Consider the following 27,066-nt stretch of genomic DNA (forward strand, 5'->3'; position numbering starts at 1 on the left):
AAGAAGGGCAGAGTTGAGCTGTTCACATAAAGAGGTTCATATAAATTATAGGTTTGCTTTCACAACAAACCATCTGATAAATGTTTCTTTGTGAAAGTTGATTACAGGACTAAACACTGTAAAATTTAACCCATCCTCTGTGTCCTGCAAAAGCAATATTCTTCTTATAATTATTACAGTAATGTAGCAAACAGGGAAGAGGACTATGGAGCTGTAAGACATGGGTACATGTGCTTATTTAGTAAACATATTAAGTAAGTGTGACTTCTACAGCTTCTTCTAAATCCAACTTAATGTTTTGTGTTTGAATGTTCATGACAGTTTACAGATATTATATTCATCAATGATATCATATCACACTGCTAAATCACTTACATGTCAGATGAAATGTATGTTCATTTGATTGAGTTTATCAATAAACTGACGCTCTACCTCTGTTACATAGGTGTTGATCCAATCCTGGAAAGTCCTGAATTCACTTTGTTTGAAGGAGACTTAGTGATTCTGCGCTGTAAGCATCCTACTACAAGAAATGAGACGAAAGCTAAATTTTTCAAAGACGGATCACCTCTTAAAATGGACACAAACCCTCAGTCAACAAAAACATTGTATCCAGTGTCCGTGTCAGATAGGGGCTGGTACACGTGTAAGTTCGATGAGGGGGCAGAATCCGAATCAAGACAACTGAAAGTGAAAGGTAAGTAGCTGTCAAATTGTGATAAAAAACATTAATATTTATAGTGTTACACCAACAATCCAAAAAATAGGTCACAAAATAATCTAAGATGTCTAAAGCATCCACTTGATGTATTTCCTGAGCTTTAAGTTGTAGTTCATGTCTATATTCAGCAAAAAAAAAGTTTCATCTTACAATAAATGCTACATAAAGTAAGCAAGTTCTGAACAAGTGAATATTTTTTCTGCATTCACCCAACCAATCACTAAATAGACAGAAGTCTTCAAGTTCAACAGATTCTGTCACAAGGGGCCCAGAGAGCTCAATGCACTGACACTTAAGAAAATGCTGCAAATACATAAAGTATTGTATTGTATTGTATTGTACACAACACAGTGGAAGTTTCCAGGGAAATCATACGACTAATGAATACCTTAACCATTTGTCAACAATTTTGGAAAGCAAGCTAATTCTAGATTTCACATTCTGATTGCATGATTTCATTATTGGATATATTGGATACACCTAGCATCAGACGTTTATTGACTACTTGTGTCTCCCCTAGAAATTTCTTTTGTATTTAAACTTATGTTGCTGTGTACGACTCTTCTCTATTTTCTTGTGTTTTCTGTATTTGCAGCCGTGTACGTGTTGTCAAGCTATGTCTCTTAACTTGCTTGTGCTCCGTCTGTGTTTTATTAAGCTGCAGTTTGTCGAACTTTCTCTGCCCCCAATCAAGGGGCTCCAGACATGTACATGTAGAATTCCCTAGTGTCTGGAGATCTATTATGTACATACAAGTGCAAACAAATCAGTTCATTTAAACAATAATAATAATAATGTGAAACAAAAGTGTTTCCTTTGTGTTATGTAAACATGTAAATACATTTTTGATGCTATGTCCATTACAGTAATTTCCTTGTTTTACTGTTTTTCTAAACTAAACAGAACGTAGACGTCAGGTCACACTGAAAGCAGATGAGACAATCATACCAGAGGGAGGCGATGTGAAACTGACCTGCTCTTTGGAGGACCCTACTGACTTAAATTATGAATGGTTCAGACGTACTTCAGACTCTTCTGACAAACTTTCTCTTCAGACTGAAAATGTTAATGAACCAGACAGAACCATCTCAGCGGGAGGCAATTACACCTGCAGAGGATGGAGATTGAAACCAGATGTCTTCACACCAGAAAGTGATGCAGTCACCATTCAGGAAATTGGTGAGTTTATTAATTTCCTGCTGAATAAAACAACCGACAATTTTAATGTTCTTAAACAATTCTTGAGGCGTGGAAGAATTGTTGTTTAGAAGAAAAAGAAGAATGAATAAATTATGTTAACTGAGAAAAGTTCCTTCATCATGGCAAGAATGGGCCATTTGTTTGGACTTCTTCATTTTGTATAGACACAATAGAGGGATTGGGGGCTTCCTTAAGTCTGTTCAGTTTTATTTCTAAATATCTGGAATCCGTTAAAACACATCCCCTGACATTGAACACCATTCTGCTGATTTTTTTTTACAGTAGTTGAAATGGTTTTGTCTTGTTTTATTCTAGATTTTAATTAGGTTGGATGGCTCCTATTATGGATTGTTTAAATATATTTGAAGTTGAGTGAAGTTCGAGTCTCTAATGTCAAATCAACATCTCCCTGCTAAAAATATCTTTTTGTCATATTTGACAGTAGCACATGCATGAGACAGTTAATCTGTGAACCAATCAGCTTCCTTTGCCTCCTTTTAGTGCTCATTATGGCATTTCCAAGATTCCACTGCGCCTGAGTGAAAACAACCAATCAGAGCTGAGGATTCGTCTAATGCAGCTCACAAACTGCGGTCAAACTGTCAAATTAGGCAGCGTTGATCAAATAAGAATTAAGATTATGTTACTGTAATGCCTATTTCTTGCCTCAATTATTTTCAGAAATATATTTTAGTGTACTGTGTAGCTATAGTATAAGAAAGTTTGCTCCGACCGGTTACAGCTAAACAGTACACTAAAATATGTTTCTGAAAACATTTGAGGGGAGAAATAGGCATAAGAGTAACAGAATATTGATTCATATTTGATCAGCGCTGCCTAGTTTGACCGTTTGATGATGTTTTGACTTTGCGAGCAGTGATTGACAGCTGCGTTAGACAAATCCCCGGCTCTGATTGGTTGTTTGGCCTTAAGACACAGTGGAATCTTGCAAATGCCATAAGGAGCCCTAAAAGGAGGCAGAGGAACTTGATTTTTTTCAGGTTATCTGTCTCATGTACAGGATATAGTGGCAGCAAATATAACAAGTCATACTAGCTTCAGTGTCAAATCACAACATGTTTTTATTTTATCAAGATTTTAAGTTGCACAAACTTAAAATCCAACCTGCATGGTACACTAGACATTAGACACAAGACATAGGCACTGTTCAGACCTGGCATTTACATGCGTATCCTGTGATCGATCCCAAGTAGACAGCTTTAAGTACGTCTGTTCACACCTGGCATTAGAATGCATCTCCACATGCGTCTTGAGTGACCACTTGTGATCGGATGTGTGTTCCCCACTCTATATGCAAATACTAAAATATAGGGTTAATGTCTACCAGCGACCTCCGTGCTGCCGACACCGCCACCTTTGCCAGGTTCAGACAGCTGGGGATGAGAGAGAGAGTGGGCGGGTGGGTGTCAGCTCCGTACAAATCACCGAAACAAAAAACACTGACACATCATCGACAGTATGATAATAATGCACTTTCCGTGCCTAGTCTGATAGTCTGAAGATATGTAGCCTATATATAAGATATATTTTAATAAAATACAATTGTACCGACAGGATATAGTAGTTTCGTTGCCATGCCACAAGGCAGACAAGCGCTCACGTCTGTTTGTATTCACACGAGGAGCGTAGTGAGACCCCGTGGATCCAAGCAGGACGTCAGTAGATTAGGCAGTCCTTAATGTGGCCCAGGACACATTTGCGTACACACTGCTAAAAGAATGTGGCCATATGTGGCCTAGACCATCTCTGAATGTGGTCTGAGCGATCGGATCTCAATGCGTCCTCAATGCGTCTTGAGTGCGTTCACACCTGTACTTAGAGCTGTCCACTTGTGATCGGATCACTGAGGACACATGTTAATACCAGGTCTGAACAGGGCTTTACTTAATGTTCTTCCATATTGTTGGGGTCAAACTGTCTAGTCTCTGTACTAAAGGCATCCTGTGGAAGGCTACTAGTATTTTTGGACTGTTGTGAGCCTCTGTAAACTCTTTTATCCTTGAGCAGCTGCTAGTAATGTATTAAAACGGCTTGGTACTTAACTGGCCTTTGAGCAGTTTCTTTTACACAATTTGCAACATTATAATATTTGTGTTATAGATGTTGATTTTATTTTGCTGCAGAATAGAACAGCATGCATTCACATCATTTACAGCAGAAATAAACAAGTTTAATTTTTAATCCTGTTTGTATCCTAACTGGGTATTTTTGATGTGAACAGTTCCCAACACGCCCATTGTGACCCTTCACCCCAACTGGCCTCAGATATACATCAGTGAGAAGATCACTCTCAGATGTGAGATCCAGGGAGGTGGAGACACTGACTGGACGTATGAATGGAGAACACCCAGCCCAAACACTCCTACAACACACAAGGAATACAGTATTAGCAGTGCAACTGAGTCCCACAGTGGAGAATACAGTTGCAGGGGTAGAAGTGACTATAACTTAACACAGTGGAGTGATGCCAAGACATTGACAGTATTAGGTAAGTCTTTTATCCATTAGGAACACTACTGTATTATCGAACAAAGAGTCATGTGTCACATCACATGCTCTGTTTATAATGACTGTTATTGTTCAGAATGTGAGTATAAGTCTTTTGTCTGTTATGAGGGAAATTCTATTCCAGACATTTACATGTTGTTTTTTCCCCTCTAACTGAACAGTGGAAAAACCTAAGCCCAGCCTGACCTTTGACCCTACACCTCGGACACTGACCTGTTCTGTGAAGGGCTCTGCTGACTGGGAATACGACTGGTTCAGACAAACATCAGATTCTTCTATAGCTCGCCCCATGAGGGTTGGTGTACCAAACAAAGTCATCAGTGTCTCAGAAGCAGGTCTCTACCACTGCAGAGGAGGAAGAGGAGATCCAAGGATCTTCACAGAGGACAGCGATGCAGTCGCCATTCACCAAACTCGTGAGTTTAGTAATTTGTGCTGAAATAATACACCATGCATTATTTATCAGTTGTGAAGAAAATACTCATGTTGGTAGTGTAGCAAAAAAAACATTAACAGAAAATGCTTATAGGTCTGTATTCGGGGTGGGACAGACCTATTGGCAGAAGGTGGGTGGAGACAGTATGATAATAATGCACTTCCCCTGCCTAGTCTGATAATCTGTAAATATGTAGCCTATAGATAAGATACATTTGAATAAAATACAGTTGTACCGACAGGATACAGTGGAGCACAGATCCGTTGCCATGCTGCAAGGCAGAGAAGAACTTGCGTCTGCTTGTATTTACGTGAGGGGCGCAGTGAGACCCCGTTGATCCAAGCAGGAAATCAGTAGATAAAGTGGTCCTTAATGTGGCCCAGGACACATTGACGTACACACTGCTAAAAGAATGTGGCCATATGTGGCCTAGACCATCTCCGAATGTGGTCTGAGCGATCGGATCTCAATGTGACCTCAATGCGTCTTGAGTGCGTTCACACCTGTACTTAGAGCTGTCCACTTGTGATCGGATCACCCAGAACGCATGTTAATACCAGGTCTGAACAGGGCTTTACTTAATGTTCTTCCATATTGTTGGGGTTAAACTGTCTAGTCTCTGTACTAAATGCATCCTGTGGAAGGCTACTAGTATTTTTGGACTGTTGTAAGCCTCTGTAAACTCTTTTATCCTTGAGCAGCTGCTAGTACTGTTAGAAAACTGCTTGGTACTTAACTGGCGTTTGAGCAGTTTCTTTTACACAATCTGCATCATTATAATTGTTGTGTTATAGCTGTTGAGTTTATTTTGCTGCAGAATAGAACAGCATGCATTCACATCATTTACAGCAGAAATAAACAAGGATTGTAGAACACTGTTTAATTTTTAATCCTGTTTGTATCCTAACTGGGTATTTTTGATGTGAACAGTTGCCATCAAGGCCACTGTGACCCTTCAACCCAACTGGCCTCTGATATACATCAGTGAGAAGATCACTCTCAGATGTGCGAGCCAGGGAGATGGAAACACTGGCTGGACGTATGAATGGAAATCACCAGGCTCAAACACTCTCACAACACACGAGGAATACGTTATTAGCAGTGCTACTATGTCCCACAGTGGAGGATACAGCTGCAGGGGTAGAAGGGACTATTCCTTAACACAGTGGAGTTACACCAAGACATTGAGAGTATTAGGTAAGTCTTTTATTCATACGGAACACTACTGTATTATTGAACAAAGAATGTGTCACTCACATGCTCTGTTTATAATGACTTTGTTATTGTTCAGAATGTGAGTATAAGTATTTATTCTGTTATGAAATAAAAACACTTGAGTTGAGTGTCTCGCATTAGTTAGACCATATTTAATCCATCATGAAAATATGATCCAAATAAGGCAACAGAAAACACTTCTTTCATCAACAATTATGTAGCTCTCTTCAGGTCACGCACTAACAAATTCAGTTTTATACTGAAAAGGAGCCAGTAATTAGAGAACTGCAGCTTCTGAAATATAATAATTCACAGGGAAATGTACTGGACTGAATATCAAGAATATAAAGTAACTTATAGGGTGGAACGATGGTACAGTTTAGCAGGTTAGGTTGATCATTGGTAAGGTTAGTTTACATTAATCGCCTAATTGGCTAGTTTCTCCTCGCGGCAAACAGCTCCTCAAAGCTCCTCAAAGCTCTCCATTTTCTCTGCCCGTCCGCATCCATGTAGTTAGAAAAATGTGGATGTGCGCGGACTGGGGAAAACCCCTGCAAAGGGCCGTGTCTGATGGTGTGACGTCACTTTGGCCGTGCGGACACTCGCGACTCTGCGGCAAGCATAAATCAAGCTTTAGTGTAAATGTTATGTGTTATTTGTTAGCCCTGTGATAGACTAACAACCTGACCCGGGTGTACCCTTGCTGGGTACAGATTATGAATTAATAGATAGTATGCATTATTCAGTTGTCTTCCAAAAAAGGAAAAAACAGTGAGTGTGTTCAATTTGGCTCTTCATCACAATAATTACCAATCAAATGCTCCGATAAAATTAGAATCACCAAATTTTCTGAATCTTTCCAAACATCTCCTGTAATTTGGCAAACACATAATCCACCAAAGAGCACGAGTTAAAGTATTTTACCGTTTGTGTCAGTAACGTGAATGGACGCAGAGGAAAAGCAGTCCGGTGAGAGTGACTCTATTTTAATGAATATCTTTTTACATTTAAACATTTTTAATTAATAAAAAAATAATAATTAAGTTTCATGTTCTGTCATCTATTATTCCATTACTTTCCCTGATGTTTTAGATTTTTAACGTGATATCTCAGTATCTGTATCGAGCTATTTAGGCAGGGTATCGTATCGAAGTCCGAATTGTGGTATCGTGATAACACTAGGTCGCAGTGATTAAAAGAGTATTTTCTGTGGCCATGTGACAGTTAGTTTTATGACAACCTCCAAGAATGGGTGAAATTCATTATGTTTTCATTTTCATTAAGGTATTTTGATCTGGTTCATTCACAGGAACTCTAATGACCTTTATATGTCTCTGTTCTAAACTGAACAGCAAATAAACCAAAGGCTGTACTGAGAGCTGACAACAGAGACATTCCTGTAGGGGGCAGTGTGACCCTGACCTGCTCTGTGAACCCATCATCATCATCTGGTTGGAAATACTTCTGGTACAGAGGAGAGACATCCTCTAAACCCCTGACCACACAAGGTGATGTTCTCCGGTTAACTAGGCAATTCAGAGTCTCACAGGGAGGACTCTACCGGTGCAGAGGAGAGAGAGGAGAGCCAGTTTACTACACAGACTACAGTGATTCAATCCATATCACCAAATCTGGTGAGTTTAGCATTTGTGTCTGAAACGGAATTAAAAAACTGTTTTGTATTCATATTAATTGATGGATAAAAGGCTAAAGACATTATGTTTTGATGTAGATTTAATGTTTTGTCTTAATTTTTGTATCCTTTCTGGAAATTCTTGAACATGAACAGATGTAAAAGAGGCTGTTGTGACTCTGCACCCCATCTGGACTGAAATATATAAAGGAGAGACGATCACTCTCAGATGTGAGGTCAAGAACGGAGGAGACACTGAGTGGGAGTACGAATGGAAAACAACCAGCTCAGACAAACCTTCAAAGCAAAATGAACACAGTATTAGATATGTTTCTGCATCCCACAGTGGAACCTACCAGTGTAAGGGCAGAATGAAAAGTGCACAGCGGTCATCAACAGATTGGAGTGAAGCCATCACATTGACAGTACCATACAGTGAGTCACAACAGTATTCTTTCAAAGTGAATATTATACAATTCATTTAAGAGTTGTTTTGGTTCATATATATTTTAACGTTTGTGTGTACTGATTGTACAGGATGCATTTGATTCATTATCATTACATGTCTTCATTCTGAAAAATCTATTTCCAACAGATAAACCTCAACCTGTCCTCACTGTGTCTCCATTATGGCTGAGTCCTGGAGACTCAGTAACTCTGACCTGCAGTGTGACAGATCCATCTGCAGGATGGAGGTTCTACTGGTATAAGGCTGTTCCCAAACAGTCAGTCTACTCCTACAGTTATGAGCTGCTACCTGGCAGCACCAATGGGACTGAACAGGATTCCTACATCGTTCATGGACAGACGCACACAGCAGGATATGTGTGCAGAGCTGGAAGAGGAGATCCAGTGTTTTACACTCTGTACAGTGAACCTAAGTTTGCCTGGTCTGGAGGTAGGTCTGTTTCCATCTGTCCTTTAGTCAAGAAGCAGATGTTATGTCATCACATTGGTTCATCAATTTTTTTGTCTGTGACCAACATATAATATCTTGTAAACTAATTCCTATATTGACAATTAATTAACTGTGATGATCTTTCATCACATCTTTCCTCTCTCGCTAGCATCAAACCAAACTTTCTGCTTTCCACCTTACTGGGTGATTTTATTGGACTTGGAATTTCCTGGTTTCCTTTTGTTCTTACCTTTCCCTTTTTTAATTAATCTGATAGCATAAAACACCAAAAAGAGAGATATGAGATTTTCGCTTAAACTTGCTGGTTATACTTAATATTTTTACTCATACAACATTCAGGTGTGTATAGTTAGAAGACACTATCATTTAAGATAAACTCTGGAGATTTTTTTTTATGTATTAATTTATGTCTTTTATTTATTTATTATTATATGTTATATTAATGTTATTTTGCATATAGGAGTTTGATTTTTTTGGAACAAAATGTGACAATGTTCATGTAAAAAAATCAATAAAATACTAATTATATAAAAAAGATAAACTAGATAATAAGATAACCTTTAACTTGTGACTTGATATGTGACTGAAAATGGGTTCTATTGGTACCCACGAGTCTCCCCTTTACAGACATGCCCACTTTATGATAATCACATGCAGTTTGGAGACACGTCTTAGTCGAGTCAGCACACTGACACACTGACAGCTGTTGTTGCCTGTTGGGCTTGAGTTGTTTATGCTAAATGCAGTACCTGTGAGGGTTTCTGGACAATATTTGTCATTTTGTGTTGTTAATTGATTTCTAATAATACATACAGTATATAAATATATTTGCATAAAGCAAGCATTTTTTCCCACTCCCTTGTTGATAAGAGTATTAAATACTTGACAAATCTCCCTTTACGGTACATTTTGAACAGATAAAAATGTGCGATTAATTTGCGGTTAATTGTGATTAAGTATGGGCAATCATGTGATTAATCGTGATTAAATATTTTAATCGATTGACCGCCCTAGTTTGTACTAATCCTCAGCAAAAACAATAAGAGCAAAGGAATATTTGTATTGTGGCAATTTTAATCTTAAGTTCTCTGTGTTTGGTTTGACCGCTTATTACATGTTGTTTTTCAGATGTTCATTCATCAGCGTCTCTCACAGTGAGTCCTGACAGAGTGCAACACTTCTACTCTGACTCTGTGTCACTGAACTGTAAAGGAAACTCTACTAAGTGGAGAGTGAAGAGGTTTACTGAACAGAGCTACCTATCCTCCTGCTCCAACTGGGGGACAATGACTGGATCCACATGCAACATCGGCAGTATCCGGCCTAGGGATACCAGTGTGTACTGGTGTGAGTCTGGATCAGGAGAGTTCAGCAACGCAGTCAACATCACTATACGGGGTATGGTTTCATTGCATTTTCTTTTTCCTTTATAAAGTAAGGTACACTGACATTTTAGGAGTTTGGCCCATTACTTTGCTCCATTGTATTATAAGTAATTGTAGGTGACTAACATTAACCAAAATATTTTTTTCTATACTCTATAGATTTAGCCTAAGTAGGTTCATCTTACCTATCTTATGATAATTCAATGTTAGTGTTGATCATTAGTAAATGCCTCAACATTTAGCAGCACGTTTGTACACAAACTACTGCCAGACAAAAATCTCCTGTCTTTGAAAGTCTTGCTTTCTTTAACCATCCACTCATAAAGATCAAGAGAATTGTTTTATTTGGTAAAAGTTCACTTGTATAGTAAGTTACATAAGTTGTATGTACACAATCACTGATCACTCTGTAAAATAACAACAACGAAAAACTCAAAGTGTGATCTCTTCTTATCATTAAACATCCACTCAGTCTGAAGTTCTGCACCAGCTGATCTCTGACTGAAGCCTCATATTCTTTGACTGTTTTACAGAACAACACATTATCCTGGCGAGCCCCGTGTATCCTGTGACTGAGGGAGATGCTGTTAGTCTGAGCTGCAAATTGAGAAGGCAACAATTTGCTTCCAATGTGTTTTTCTATCGAAATGGCGAACTCATCCAAAATGACACCAGATGGGAGCTAAATATCTCTGCAGTGTCAAAGTCAGATGAAGGCTTCTACAAGTGTCAATACTCACAACAAGTGTCACCACAGAGTTGGATGTCAGTTAAAGGTGAGTAGGAATAAAACAAATGCTGCTTTTTCATTTATGCAAAACGTGGTTCTGTCTGAGAAGGAAATATTGTCAGATGCTTGAATTTGAAGTAGCTTTAGTTTCAGACTATTTTAGCTGTTAGATTCAGTAAAAAAAATGTTCCTTTTAAGCTGCATCAGTGGTTGTGATAGTCACCAGTTATTATGAATGGCTAATACTAACATTGTAGTCCATCCTGTGTATGTATATATTGTACTGCAAGTGTTAACTTGTGTATCACAATATCTGTCATTGAAACAGGAATGTTTGTTGTGCATGTGTGTTGTTTATACCTCTGGACCTGTAAATGTATGCTTCTGTATACAGTATATGTGTATGTGTTGTAGATTTTTTTTTTATTTATGGATTTTTGTCTTTACTGTAATATTTATTATCTTTATTAAATCACTCTGTAAATTCAGTCAAAGAAAAGTGCTATATAATTTTAATAACAGTTATTATTTATTGTAGCAGGGTCCAGGCCTGGAGGTTTGTCATTTCCTGTCCCGTTGATTATTGGGCTGGTGTGTGGAATCATACTTATTCTTCTTCTGCTCCTTTTGTATCGCTACAGACCGTCCAAAGGTGAGACCTATTTCTTCTGTTATTAGATGTTTTGTGCTTTAATTATTCAAATACACAGATGTATTCTGATCTCATGAAATCGAATGGCAGTATAACAACTTACAATACAAAACCATGTAACAACAAATGTCTTTTTTCACAGATTCATGCTTCATCAGGTTGGTACAACGCTCGTCTCATTTTGAACATAAGAGCAAAAACATTCCATGTTCCTTTTTTGAATGTATTTGCTACACTTTGTAGGCCGATCCGGTCTGAGAGCACCGATCGGGGCTCCGCCACAAGTCACGTGGTCTACCAGAATGAGGCTCAACCCAATGAATATTCCTCTCCTCTCAATGGTAAGCACAAGGTTGATTTATATACATATAACCATCCATCCATTAACTGTAACCGCTTGTACTATTCAGGGTCCCGGGGGTGCTGGAGCCGATCCCAGCTGACATTGGGTGAAGGCACCGTACACCCTGGACAGGTCGCCAGACTATCACAGGGCTGACACATAGAGACAGACAACCATTCACACTCACATTCACACCTACGGGCAATTTAGAGTCAACAAATAACCTGCATGTCTTTGGACTGTGGAGGGAAACCGGAGCACCCGGAGAAAACCCACGCTAACACGGGGAGAACATGCAAACTCCACCCAGAAGGGCCCCAAGCCGGGTTTGAACCTGCGACCCTCTTGCTGTGAGGCAACAGTGCTAACCACTGCATATACTGTATATATAAAATTTACGTTTTTAAAATAAGTACCAGACGTCTCAAAACAAGATCAAATTACTTAAATTAAGTTTTGTGCTATTCTTGTTTTTAGATAACAAAACGTAACAATTATGATAATTAAGACAAGGCAAAGGACATTTACTTGAATTAATATCAAACAGCCTTGTATAGTCAGTACCATGTAATCCATTCCATACTCAAAGCAAGTCATACTAGAAATTTAAATCCAAATATAAACAAGCTCTCCAAGATTGTTAATATTTCAGGAAGGGTGATTAGCAAGTCACAGAAACAACATTGCAATATACTGTATTTGACAGTGGTGTACACAGGAAGGCTGAACTTAGAGCTGCAAATTCCTCACAACCATTACACTCTAGAGTTCCAGGTGCTTCCGTCTGGCCATCGATTTAGGGTCCCAAGGTCTGGCCGGAACATATATAAGAAGTCTTTTATTCCCTAATCCATATAAGCAATGAACACGTCTGTCTATCTGTCTGTCTGTCTGTAGCTGTAGCTCACTGACCTAGAAATCGTTTTTGCAGCGGCAGTTAGAAATGCAACAACTGCTCGATTTGATGGGATCGATAACGAGTGATTTATATAATATCCTGTAACTAAATAACATGCCTATTTCAGATGCAGCTGATTCCCAGGATGTCACCTATTCTTTTATTGAACTTAAAAAGATTGGAAAGAAGCGTGAGTACTCCCAATACATCTAATAAATAGAGAATACTTTAGAGATGTTTTGGCCTGAAGTGATTTATTTTTATTTTATGGATTCATCTGATCATTTAACAGGGAAGCAGCATGAACCAGAGGAGAGCGTTGTTTACGCTGATGTGAGGACAGGAACTGCAGGTACATCAGTCACCTCGGGTGGCTACTGCGTACAACCACTAGGCGTCACCAGAGTTTTAAACTGTCAAATCTTACACATACAGTATCTAGGGCCTTTTGCTCTTGTGTGTATTTCTAAGTTTTTGTTTTTCACATACAGCATGTGAGTGTTTGTGTGTCATTTGATTCTAATATATCCACATCTCTTTTGATATGTGTTGTGCATTTTTTGCCACCAAATTGTGCCTTCTTTATGGTTGCACATTAAGTTTTGTTTGTTTGTATTGCACAATAATATTGCACAAAATAAGTCTGACGCTACTGTACAGTCGTGAAAAACACACAGGCATCCTAAATTTCCATCCAGCTGTACAGCACAGAATATGTCTGCTGAGCAAACAAATCATGAGATCTGTCTTTTGTTTCAGACAATCTGATGTATGCCCAAGTCAACTGCCACAGTAAAGGGAAAGCCAAGAAAAACAAAAGTAAGTAAAGTCTGTGTTCACCTGCATTTGTTATTGCCCAACACATTGGCCTTGGACAATTTACAGTATGTAATGTGTTCAATACTTTTTTTCAATCATAGATGTTTATAATTGTTTTTTTAATTCACATTTCTTATTCAGCTTCTTGTTAGCAATGCATATTTATTTAATATTGTGTATGTATGCACGGCTTAGGAACAGTATACATGCATTAGTAAATTCTGTAAAACATTATCATCAATAATTATTACATATTATGTGTATACTATTAAATTAAACTGAACATCTCTCTATTCTTAGGAAAATCAACTCCTAAAGCAACTGATGAAACGCTTTATTCTGAAATCAAACCAGGACCAGCTCTTGGTAATAATGCTGCCATATGATGTTCACACTTTAATAATTTATTCTCCAGATCATTAAATGGGTCTGAGTCAGAATTACATGTCAGAAAGCATCCTTGCATCATGAATAACAACACGTCTTTTGTTTTTTCTGATTCTCTTCCAGGTCTGTAAAGAGAGCCGCATCGACAAATGGTTGAGAGCATTTCATGAAAGTCTTGTGTGCACCCCAGCTATCCACATATTAGACATGCTCAGTATGTTGTACAGTTAAATGTGTTAGTAAGTTATATCAAATAATCACATCATGTGGATTTAATTACTCTCAGCACAAGCACAAGACTACTGAAGCATATTCTCATTTAGTATTTATGCTCTGCAGTATTAGTAATAATGATATGCATCATTTTGTTATTCTTTTTTTAAGTTGTTGTAGGAATTTGAGCTTTAGTAACCAGCTGTGCAGCTTTAAAGTCGGCATCGTTTTCAATGTTGGATGAGAAAGATCCAGAACATCAGTGTTTACTTTGATATATGTAATAATCTGCTATCAAACAACAGATATTACTTGTAAATGTTTTCCTCTATCTTTTTGAAAATGTATTGATATACTATATGTATTTTATTTTTATCTGAACAGATTCTATATTTTTTGTGTTTTTTAAAATCTTTTTGAGCATTTTATGCATCAATAAACATTATTTCAGCATTATAGCTGTCAGTTGTGTTTTTAATAGTTTGTTTGACTGGACAGCCTAACTGGATAAGCACATTCTAAAGTATCCTTCTGACACTATAAGGCTTGGCAAAAGCCTTGAGGTGGACCTGGTATTGATGTTCAGGGACTATTTCTTTGGTAAAAACAAGATCCAATCAGAACTGTTCACTGGAGACATTTGCTCTGGACATGCTATTGGATTCCTTTAACTAAAAATCAATTGAACTTCTATTGTATTGGGGTGAAGGCAGAAATCTCAGAGCCAAATGCATACAAACCTAGTGGTATCTCATCATGAAAACTTTTACATGTGATGCTGACACATGCATCATGGGGTGGATAATCGAGAGGGGATTCCATGCACAGAGCACAGTGGGCATTTTCATTTCCCTACATTATTATAAAGAGGCAGAGTCCCTCCCCTTCGGCAGGACCCAATGGGACCTTATTTCAGAAACAATATGTACAGTAGTCAACGTTGAGAGACAAATGTTTTTTTGATTCAGTTTGAATTGCGTCATGAATCACACATATGGTGTTGTCGAGAAGCAGGCTAAAATAACGCTCCAAACTTCTGCTATATTTTAGCGAGGAAAAACTGGCATTTTCAAAGGGGTCACTTGACCAAAAAAAATTGCCAAAATGCTCTGCCAATGGTAAACAGTGTATTCTCCTGTTGGAATTGACTCTTGTTTTGAGCTCCTGTGTACATGGGGCCTGCTGGGTGCTGTGCCCTACTAAAGGGATAATTTGGTGTCTGCTCCAAGCATCGGCATGCCACGTTTATCTAATCTGGATAAGGCCCGTGCGATAGGGCAAGTTGAAGCTGGTGTTGCGCAAAACCAAGTTGCAGCATTATTTGGAGTCTGCCCTGGTACCATCTCCAAACTGAAGGCCAAGTTCCGTGAAACCGGTGATGTAAAAGACAGACCGCGAAGTGGGCGTCCCAGGAAGGCAACACCCCAGGAAGACCGATTCATCACCCTTAACAGCACTGAGGAACCGTAGGCTGTCTTCTAGAGATTTGCAGGCAAGGTTTGCAGGACGTTATGGCATACAGATCTCTGATCAGACGGTCAGGAACAGACTGCACACAGCCAATCTCAGAGCTCATGAGGCTACCAGGAAGCCTGCAATGACTGCCTTTCACCATCAGGCCCGTTTGCGCTGGTGTCGACAACACAGACAATGGAACCTGAACATGTGGGGGAATGTCATGTTCAGTGATGAGTCCAGGTTCTGTCTGCGAAAGTTGGATGGCAGGGTCAAAGTATGGAGACGACGCGGAGAACGCTATGCTGATTGTTGCACCGATGGAGTAACAGCTTTTGGTGGGGGCAGTGTCATGGTGTGGGGCGGCATCTCCCTCACTGGCAAAACAAGGCTTGTCATCATTGAAGGCCATCTCAATGCAGTGAGATATCGGGATGAGATTCTGCAGCCAGTGGCGATCTCATATCTCCACAATCTGGGATCTAACTTCCTCCTCCAAGAAACAACGCTCACCCCCACAGAGCCAGGGTTATCACAGGGTTATCACAGACTACCTCCACAATGTGGGAGTAGAGAGAATGGAACGGCCTGCCAAGAGTCCAGACCTCAACCCAATTGAATACTTGTGGGATCAGCTTGGGCGTGCTGTACGTGTTAGAGTGACCAACACAACCACGCTGGCTGACCTGCAACGAATCCTGGTTGAGGAATGGAACGCCATCCCATAGCAACGTGTGACCAGGTTGGTGACCAGCATGAGGAGGAGGTGCCAGGCTGTTGTGGCTGCGTATGGATCTTCCACCGCTACTGAGGCTCCTGACGGTGTATTAAATTAATAAAGTGTAAAATAGCCAATATATCTTGTTTGTTCCTTGTTACTGATACAGAGTTTAATCATCAAATCCACCAAACAACTCACAACAAGAGTCAATACCAACAGGAGAATACACTGTTTACCATTGACGGAGCATTTTGGAAACATTTTCTGGGGCGCTACCCACATAATCAGCTGTGCTGCTCATCCCACAAATGCATGATCCTTACAAGTTGGACCTCATGGTGAAGGTCAATAAACAGGCTTTCCAATGATGTGAAATACAATGGCAATTAGCATTGTAACAACAGAAATAATCCACCAAAGACAAGTTTCAAAACTTTTTTTTCCCAGTTTATTTACACATACAACACAAACCTCATCACTATACAGGCAGTATATGCCCACAACATGCACTAAATAACACACAAAATGTTAGGTATGTATATGATGTGATATGATTAAATTAAATGTTTCATGAATGTGCAATAAGTACATGTTAATGCCAATGTTTTAAGGTAGGTACCAGGCACAAACCTTTGCACAAAAGAAGGGCGAATATATCTTTGCAGTGGGCAGGAAGTGTAAACTGTCAAACTATGCTGCGGTTAAAGCCACTATAAGTGTCTCAGCATTGTGCAAGAGGGAAGTTGGACAAAACCTTTGCTCTCATATTTTATTCTATATATGAAATTTAACTTCTCTCTTTCTGTTGCATTACTATTAATGCAAAGTAGAAGAATTTCTCAGCAGAGCAGAGAGTGTCGGTGCTGGATGTGAGGATGGGGCACACTTTGCTCTGTGTGCTGGGCCTACTCTGTGAGTACATCACTAACTTTACAATTGTTTGATTTTCAAAGACAGAATCGTGTTTTTTTTTATCAACATGGTAGTTTTGTAGAGATTATCTTAGTTGCGGATATGGCTTGGTTCAGACTGGAGGGCCGTGTTAAGTACACCACTGGACTAGTAATTTGCACAATGCATGTATAGCACATGGTCCAAGGTATTGTTATGTATATAGCTTTTGAATCTATTTAAATCTTATTGATATTTATTGTATTTTATAGATTTAATTTTAAAGAGTTTTTTTTAATTTGTGCCAATTTACAGAATATCATCACAGAAATGCATGATACTGATGATTGATAAGCAACAGTTAATATTAATAATACTAATTACTGATTATAATTGCCACTGGTACTACTCCAGCTGGATTTTAAATGCCTTTGTTTTTGTCTAATGAAGTTTTAATCTTTATTTTAGTGCTGAATACACCCCTCTACGGACAAGATAAAGGTGACAATTTTTTAAATATACATTTTATATAGATATTATAGGATATATGTATATATATTTTTGTTTAATATTTACTCACTCAATATATATCTCCTATTTATCACATGCTGTATCACTCCTTGTCACAACTTCCTTTTGTGTTTTGCCACGTAGGTGTCATTTTACTGTATGTATCAATACTAATTATTAAATGTCTAGATTAGTGCCCAAGAGTGTGAAAGAACTTGTATTTTCCTCACACATTTTTTCCAGTAATTACCTTTTTTATTTACTCTTTTTGAAATTGTGCAGTTTATTTATGTAGGGAAACCTGATGCTGTCCTGACCTTGATATCAAACTGTCCGTAGAGTCTGTTACCTGTTTTTTACGCATTCATTTGATCATCTTAACAGATCAGAATGGTGAGCAAGAGGAGGTTGCTAACAGGTCGTACAGTCAGTTACAACAGTCTGCACAAAGATTTCAATAACAATGAGTTATGTAATCAATAGTTACACTGAGGGCAGTTGAGTGTCGGCATGCTGTTCAAATGATCTCACTCAATTTGAATAGTGACATGGTGCGCTGGCTGCCTCAGTGTGGTTCTGGTGTCGAGAGTGTCTGAGGAGATTATTGGGATACAAAAATCCTCCAGAACAGTTTCAATGCTCCATTGCATTGATTCTCTATTGGAGTGAAATGTGGTTACTTCTACATCATTTTCCTACTCATTCAGTAAGCCCATGTGCCCTGTTTGGAAGCATTTGAATTGTTTCCGAGTTATTGTGACTACCACCAAGTTTAGCTTCAATAATGTTACTTATTTATTAGCAATGTTGGTATGAATATAAATATAATCTTATTTTTAGGTTTAGAAACTTAAAACTTATGCTGTATTTTTTGGCGGTTTCTCTCACAGAAAGCATGTGGTATGAAGCTTATTACACATTATAATCTGGAGTGGTGTGCTTTAAATGACCGACTATCACATATATATAATCATGAGAAGGAAAATAAAAAAAAGAAGATTATAGCTGCTGCGCAGCTGTGGTTTGGGGCCGGGCATTTTGAGGAAGAAGATGAAAAAAGATAGAGGAAGACAAAAGAGAAGTACAGGACGGTCCATCATCATTAAACTTTTAAAGGGGAAATATCATGCTTATTTTGAGGTTCATACTTGTATTTTGGGTTTCTACTAGAACATATTAAATGCTTTAATGTTCAAAAAACATATTATTTTTGTCATACTGTCTGTCTGAAAATACCTGTATTCACGCTCTGTCTGAAACGCTCTGTTTTAGCGCATTTCAACGGAATGGCAACGGAATTGCGTTGCTAGGAAACAGCTTGGGTCCATGTTTACTTCCTGTCAGCTGATGTCATTCACATACACTGCAACAGGAAATAAACTGAGACACATTTAGTATGTTTATATTTAAAACTGTGAAATGGTCTAAATATTGTAGATTTGTGACATCACAAATGGACAGAAATCCTAACGGCTCGTTTCAAACGCACAGTTTCTGAATACGGGCTGTGTGTATTTCTCTGTGGATTGAGTGTTTTGATACTTTCACAGTATTTATATATCACTTAAACCTGCTTTATAATATAAAAGACATGAAAATCTCACTTTTGCGGTCACAATATGGGACCTTTAAGGCTTTAGCATGTTCGTTCTGCTTCGATCTGGTCTCAAACTCACAACCTCAGACACCAAGGGCAATTCACTATCTTGGTGAGCTTACTGTCTGGGGGAACCTACTGGACACTGACTTCATACTGTGACTTAGGCAATTGCCAGGGTTGCATGTAAAGGTAGATTTAAAACTATTGTCAAAAATTCTGTTTTTGAAACAAAGACATAAAGATGAATTGCTCCATAAGTGACAAACTGATGTTTAAAAATGCTTGATTTTCATTGACTGCAGTGGTTTACATGAGGATAGAATTCAAAATACTGTCAAAAATAGTTTTTGAGATGAAATTCTGATATTTACAACAGTACATCTACCATGACCTCAAAATTATCATTTATTTTCATGAACATTGGAGTTTTATTTAGTGAGAATTTACCTTAGCTGTGTACAATACTGTTTACACCAAAACGTTTTGATGCAGTGTGGGCTCAATTTTTGATAATGTAAAAATCTGGCTGGATCGTTTGTGGAGGACTGACTGAAGATACATTGAGCAAATTTGGTATGAATTGAGCAAAGAATGTGGGATAGGTTTAATAAGTTTTACAGTTTATGAGAAAAACAAAGTGATGGACTTCATAGTTCCTGCCAGTTTGAAGCATATAAAAATATCTGCATTCTTGGGCCTACATTTTGGTGGAAATTGCATACTGTAGCTGCCCGGCCCCTAAAAAGAAGGGCAGAGTTGAGCTGTTCACATAAAGAGGCTCATATAAATTATAGGTCTGCTTTCACAACAAACCATCTGATGATAGATATTTCTTTGTGAAAGTTGAATACAGGACTAAACACTGTAAAATTTAACCCATCCTCTGTGTCCTGCAAAAGCAATATTCTTCTTATAATTATTACAGTAATGTAGCAAACAGGGAAGGGGACTACGGAGCTGTAAGACATGGGTACATGTGCTTATTTAGTAAGCATATTAAGTAAGTGTGACTTCTACAGCTTCTTCTAAATCCAACTTAATGTTGAATGTTTGAATGTTCATGTCAGTTTACAGATATTATATTCATCAATGATATCATATCACACTGCTAAATCACTTACATGTCAGATGAAGTGTATGTTCATTTGATAGAGCTTATCAATAAACTGATGCTCTACCTCTGTTACATAGGTGTTGATCCAATCCTGGAAAGTCCTGCATTCCCTTTGTTTGAATGAGACTTAGTGATTCTGCGCTGTAAGCATCCTACTCCAAGAAATGAGACGAAAGCTACATTTTTCAAAGACGGATTACCTCTTAAAATTGACACAAACCATCAGTCAGCAGAAATTGTTGTGCAAACTTAAAATCCAACCTGGCATTAACATGCGTCTTGGGTGATCGATCACAAGTGGACAGCTTTAAGTACGTCTCTTCACACCTGGCATTAGAATGCATCTCCACATGCGTCTCGAGTGACCACTTGTGATCGGATGTCACTTCCTATATGCAAATACTAAAATATAGGGTTAATGTCTACCAGCGGTCCCCGGGGACCTTCGTGCTGCCGACACCGCCGCCTTTGCCAGACAACAGCAAGGTACAGAGGTTCAGAGAGCCGGGGATGAGAGAGAGCGGGCGGGCGGGTGTCAGCTCCGTGCAAATCACCGGAACAAAAACACTGACACATCATCGACAGTATGACAATAATGCATTTCCGGTACTAGTCTGATAGTCTTTAAATATGTTACCTATAGATAAGATATATTTTAATAAAATACAGTTGTACCGACAGGATACAGTAGAGCACAGATCCGTTGCCATGCTGCAAGGCAGACAAGAACTTGCGTCTGCTTGTATTCACATGAGGGGCGCAGTGAGACCCCGTGGATCCAAGCAGGACGTCAGTAGATAAAGTGGTCCTTAATGTGGCCCAGGACACATTCACGTACACACTGCTAAAAGAATGTGGCCATATGTGTCCTAGACCACCTCTGAATGTGGTCTGAAAGATCGGATCTTAATGCGTCCTCAATGCGTCTTGAGTGCGTTCACACCTGTACTTAGAGCTGTTCACTTGTGATCGCATCACCCAGAACGCATGTTAAAACCGGGTTTGAACAGGGCTTTACTTAATGTTCTCCCATATTGTTGGGGTCAAACTGTCTAGTCTCTGTACTAAATGCATCCTGTGGAAGGCTACTAGTATTTTTGGACTGTTGTGAGCCTCTGTAAACTCTTTTATCCTTGAGCAGCTGCTAGTACTGTTATAAAACTGCTTGGTACTTAACTGGCCTTTGAGCAGTTTCTTTTACACAATTTGCATCATTATAATTGTTGTGTTATAGCTGTTGAGTTTATTTTGCTGCAGAATAGAACAGCATGCATTCACATCATTTACAGCAGAAATAAACAAGGATTGTAGAACACTGTTTAATTTTTAATCCTGTTTGTATCTTAACTGGGTATTTTTGATGTGAACAGTTCCCAACAGGGCCACTGTGACCCTTCAACCCAACTGGCCTCTGATATACAGAAGTGAGAAGATCACTCTCCGATGTGAGATCCAGGGAGGTGGAGACACTGACTGGACGTATGAATGGAGAGCACCCAGAACAAACACTCCTACAACACAGAAGGAATTCAGTATTAGAAGTGCAACTATGTCCCACAGTGGAGAATACAGTTGCATGGGTAGAAGGGACTATTCCTTAACACAGTGGAGTGTTGCCAAGACATTGACAGTATTAGGTAAGTCTTTTATTCATACGGAACACTACTGTATTATTGAACAAAGAATGTGTCACTCACATGCTCTGTTTATAATGACTTTGTTATTGTGCAGAATGTGAGTATAAGTATTTAGTCTGTTATGAAATAAAAACACTTGAGTTGAGTGTCTCGCATTAGTTAGACCATATTTAATCCATCATGAAAATATGATCCAAATAAGGCAACAGAAAACACTTCTTTCATCAACAATTATGTAGCTCTCTTCAGGTCACGCACTAACAAATTCAGTTTTTTATTGAAAAGGAGCCAGTAATTAGAGTACTGCAGCTTCTGAAATATAATAATTCACAGGGAAATGTACTGGACTGAATATCAAGAATATAAAGTAACTTATAGGGTGGAACGATGGTACAGTTTAGCAGGTTAGGTTAATCATTGGTAAGGTTAGTTTACATTAATCGCCTAATTGGCTAGTCTACATTGCCTGTAGGCGATAAGCTTCCGTTATGCTTTCCGCAAGGACGGCCGCACGGACATGAGTAGACGTGTAATCGTGACGAGGACACTTTGGCCTTGCGGAAACTCGCGACTCTGCGGCAAGCATAAATCAAGCTTTAGTGTGAATGTTATGTGTTATTTGTTAGCCCTGTGACAGACTAACAATCTGACCCGGGTGTACCCTTGCTCTCTCCCAATGTGAGATGGGATAGGCTCCAGCTTTCTGTGAGTCTGCAAAGGATAAGTGGGTACAGATTATGAATTAATAGATAGTATGCATTATACAGTTGTCTTCCAAAAAAGGACAAAATAGTGAAAGTGTTCAATTTGGCTCTTCATCACAATAATTACCAATCAAATGCACCGATAAAATTAGATTCTCCAAATTTTCTGAATCTTTCCAAACATCTCCTGTAATTCGGCAAACACATAATCCACCACAAAGCATGTGTTAAAGTATTATTTTACCGTGTGTCTCGTAACGTAACGTGAATGGATGCAGAGGAAAAGCAGTCTGGTGAGAGTGACTCTTTATAAACATAGATAAGTTAAAAGAAAAATAGAAATAAGAATACAGATGAAATGTAAATATGTGTGCATTATCAAAAATAAATGCAAATATAAAATAAACTATCAAAGAAATCACATAAACTTAAATACAGGGGATTTAAGATTACTGCATACCATTTAATTTTTTAATGAATATATTTTTACATTTAAACATTATTAATTAATAAAAATAAAAAATGTAAGTTCCAAATTTCCCTGATGTTTTAGATTTTTAACGTGGTATCTCAGTATCTGTATCGAGCTATTTAGGCAGGGTATCGTATCAAAGTCCGAATTGTGGTATCGTGATAACACTAGGTCTCAGTGATTAAAAGAGTATTTTCTGTGGCCATGTGACAGTTAGTTTTATGACAACCTCCAAGAATGGGTGAAATTCATTATGTATTCATTTTCATTAAGGTATTTTTATCTGGTTCATTCACAGGAACACTAATGATCTTTTTATGTCTCTGTTCTAAACTGAACAGCATATAAACCAGAGGCTGTACTGAGTGCTGACAACAGAGACATTCCTGTAGAGGGCAGTGTGACCCTAACCTGCTCTGTGTACCCATCATCATCATCATCATCATCATCATCATCATCTGGTTGGAAATACTACTTCTGGTACAGAGGAGAGACACCCTCTGAAACCATGACCACACAAGGTGATCAATTCAGTGTCTCACAGGGAGGACTCTACCGGTGCAGAGGAGGGAGAGGAGGGAGAGGATGGCCAGTTTACTACACAGACTACAGTGATCCAATCCATATCACCAAAAATAGTGAGTTTAGCATTTGTCTATGAAACGGAATTAAAAAACTGTTTTGTATTCATAATAATTGATGGATAAAAGGCTAAAGACATTATGTTTTGATGTAGATTTAATGTTTTGTCTTAATTTTTGTATTCTTTCTGGAAATTCTTGAACATGAACAGTTGCAAAAGAGGCTGTTGTGACTCTGCACCCCATCTGGTCTGTGTATTCACAAGAGACCCCGTGGATCCAAGCAGGATGTCAGTAGATTAGGCGGTCCTTAATGTGGCCCAGGACACATTCACGTACACACTGCTAAAAGAATGTGGCCATACAGTATGTGGCCTAGACCATCTCTGAATGTGGTCTGAGCGATCGGACCTCAATGCGTCCTCAATGCGTCTTGAGTGCGTTCACACCTGTACATAGAGCTGTCCACTTGTGATCCGATCACTGAGGACGCATGTTAATACCAGGTCTGAACAGGGCTTTACTTTAATGTTCTCCCATATTGTTGGGGTCAAACTGTCTAGTCTCTGTACTAAATGCATCCTGTGGAAGGCTACTAGTATTTGTGGACTGTTGTGAGCCTCTGTAAACTCTTTTATCCCTTGAGCCGCTGCTAGTAATGTATTAAAACTGCTTGGTACTTAACTGGCCTTTGAGCAGTTCCTTTTACACAATTTGCATCATTATAATTGTTGTGTTATAGCTGTTGACTTTATTTTGCTGCAGAATAGAACAGCATGCATTCACATCATTTACAGCAGAAATAAACAAGGATTGTAGAACACTGTTTAATTTTTAATCCTGTTTGTATCTTAACTGGGTATTTTTGATGTGAACAGTTCCCAACAGGCCCACCGTGACCCTTCAACCCAACAGGCTTCAGATATACAGCAGTGAGAAGATCACTCTCCGATGTGATATCCAGGGAGGTGGAAACACTGAGTGGACGTATGAATGGAGAGCACCCAGCCCAAACACTCGTACAACACACAGGGAATACATTATTAGCAGTGCTACTCTGTCCCATGGTGGAGAATACAGTTGCATGGGTAGGAGTGACTATTCCTTAACACAGTGGAGTGATGCCAAGACATTGACAGTAATAGGTAAGTCTTTTATTCATACGTAACACTACTGTATTATTGAACAAAGAATGTGTCACTCACATGCTCTGTTTATAATGACTTTGTTATTGTTCAGAATGTGAGTATAAGTATTTAGTCTGTGATGAAATAAAAACACTTGAGTTGAGTGTCTCGCATTAGTTAGACCATATTTAATCCATCATGAAAATATTATCCAAATAAGGCAACAGAAAACACTTCTTTCATCAACAATTATGTAGCTCTCTTCAGGTCACGCACTAACAAATTCAGTTTTTTACTGAAAAGGAGCCAGTAATTAGAGAACTGCAGCTTCTGAAATATAATAATTCACAGGGAAATGTACTGGACTGAATATCAAGAATATAAAGTAACTTATAGGGTGGAACGATGGTACAGTTTAGCAGGTTAGGCTGATCATTGGTAAGGTTAGTTTACATTAATCGCCTAATTGGTTAGTTTCTCCTCGCGGCAAACAGCTCCTCAAAGCTCCTCAAAGCTCTCCATTTTCTCTGCCCATCCACATCCATGTAGTTAGAAAAATGTGGATGTGTGTGGACAGGCGAAAACCCCTGCAAAGGGCCGTGTCTGATGGTGTGACGTCACTTTGGCCTTGCGGACACTCGCGACTCTGTGGCAAGCATAAATCAAGCTTTAGTGTAAATGTTATGTGTTATTTGTTAGCCCTGTGATAGACTAACAACCTGACCCGGGTGTAACGTTGCTCTCACCCAATGTGAGCTGGGATAGGCTCCAGCTTTCTGTGAGCCTGCAAAGGATAAGTGGGTACAGATTATGAATTAATAGATAGTATGCATTATACAGTTGTCTTCCAAAAAAGGAAAAAACTGTGAAAGTGTTCAATTTGGCTCTTCATCACAATAATTACCAATCAAATGCACCGATAAAATTAGATTCACCAAATTTTGTGAATCTTTCCAAACATCTCCTGTAATTCGGCAAACATATAATCCACCATAGAGCACGAGATAAAGTATTATTTTACCGTGTTTCTCAGTGAGACCCCGTGGAACCAAGCAGGACGTCAGTAGATTAGGCGACACATTCACTTACACACTGCTAAAAGAATGTGGCCATATGTTGCCCAGACCATTTCCGAATGTGGTCTCAGCGATTGGATCTCAATGCGTCCTCAATGCGTCTTTAGTGCGTTCACACCTGTACTTAGGTCTGTCCACTTGTAATCAGATCACGTTAATGCCCTGTTCAGACCTGGTTTCTGAACAGGGCCTTACTTAATGTTCTTCCATATTGTTGGGGTCAAACTGTCTAGTCTCTGTACTAAATGCATCCTGTGGAAGGCTTCTAGTATTTTGGGAGACTGTTGTGAGCCTCTGTAAACTCTTTTATCCTTGAGCAGCTGCTAGTACTGTTATAAAACTGCTTGGTACTTAACTGACCTTTGAGCAGTTCCTTTTACACAATTTGCATCATTATAATTGTTGTGTTATAGCTGTTGATTTTATTTTGCTGCAGAATAGAACAGCATGCATTCACATCATTTACAGCAGAAATAAACAAGGATTGTAGAACACTGTTTAATTTTTAATCCTGTTTGTATCCTAACTGGGTATTTTTGATGTGAACAGTTCCCAACAAGGCCACTGTGACCCTTCAACCCAACTGGCCTCAGATATACAGCAGTGAGAAGATCACTCTCAGATGTGCGATCCAGGGAGTTGAAGACACTGGCTGGACGTATGAATGGATAACACCAGGCTCAAACACTCCTACAACACACGAGGAATACATTATTAGCAGTGCTACTATGTCCCACAGTGGAGGATACAGTTGCATGGGTAGAAGGGACTATTCCTTAACACATTGGAGTTACACCAAGACATTGACAGTATCAGGTAAGTCTTTTATTCATACAGAACACTACTGTATTATTGAACAAAGAATGTGTCACTCACATGCTCTGTTTATAATGACTTTGTTATTGTTCAGAATGTGAGTATAAGTATTTATTCTGTTATGAAATAAAAACACTTGAGTTGAGTGTCTCGCATTAGTTAGACCATATTTAATCCATCATGAAAATATGATCCAAATAAGGCAACAGAAAACACTTCTTTCATCAACAATTATGTAGCTCTCTTCAGGTCACGCACAAACAAATTCAGTTTTTTACTGAA

The 27,066-nt window shown here is 38.7% G+C and overlaps 1 protein-coding gene across 1 annotated transcript in view; it reads left to right on the plus strand.

Moving 5' to 3' along the window:
- The window catches only part of LOC141760374 (uncharacterized), a 115,235-nt gene that overhangs the window by 79,799 nt on the left and 8,370 nt on the right, over positions 1-27,066 (plus strand). The window contains exons 14-20 of the mRNA XM_074623098.1: positions 4,164-4,430; positions 4,612-4,866; positions 5,817-6,083; positions 7,454-7,735; positions 21,742-22,008; positions 23,526-23,822; positions 24,644-24,910. Of these exons, the coding sequence (XP_074479199.1) occupies positions 4,164-4,430; positions 4,612-4,866; positions 5,817-6,083; positions 7,454-7,735; positions 21,742-22,008; positions 23,526-23,822; positions 24,644-24,910 (1,902 nt within the window). The remainder of the gene's footprint in view (positions 1-4,163; positions 4,431-4,611; positions 4,867-5,816; positions 6,084-7,453; positions 7,736-21,741; positions 22,009-23,525; positions 23,823-24,643; positions 24,911-27,066) is intronic.

The sequence above is a fragment of the Sebastes fasciatus genome, chromosome 22 (assembly GCF_043250625.1).
Source record: "Sebastes fasciatus isolate fSebFas1 chromosome 22, fSebFas1.pri, whole genome shotgun sequence".
Classification (NCBI taxonomy): domain Eukaryota; kingdom Metazoa; phylum Chordata; class Actinopteri; order Perciformes; family Sebastidae; genus Sebastes; species Sebastes fasciatus.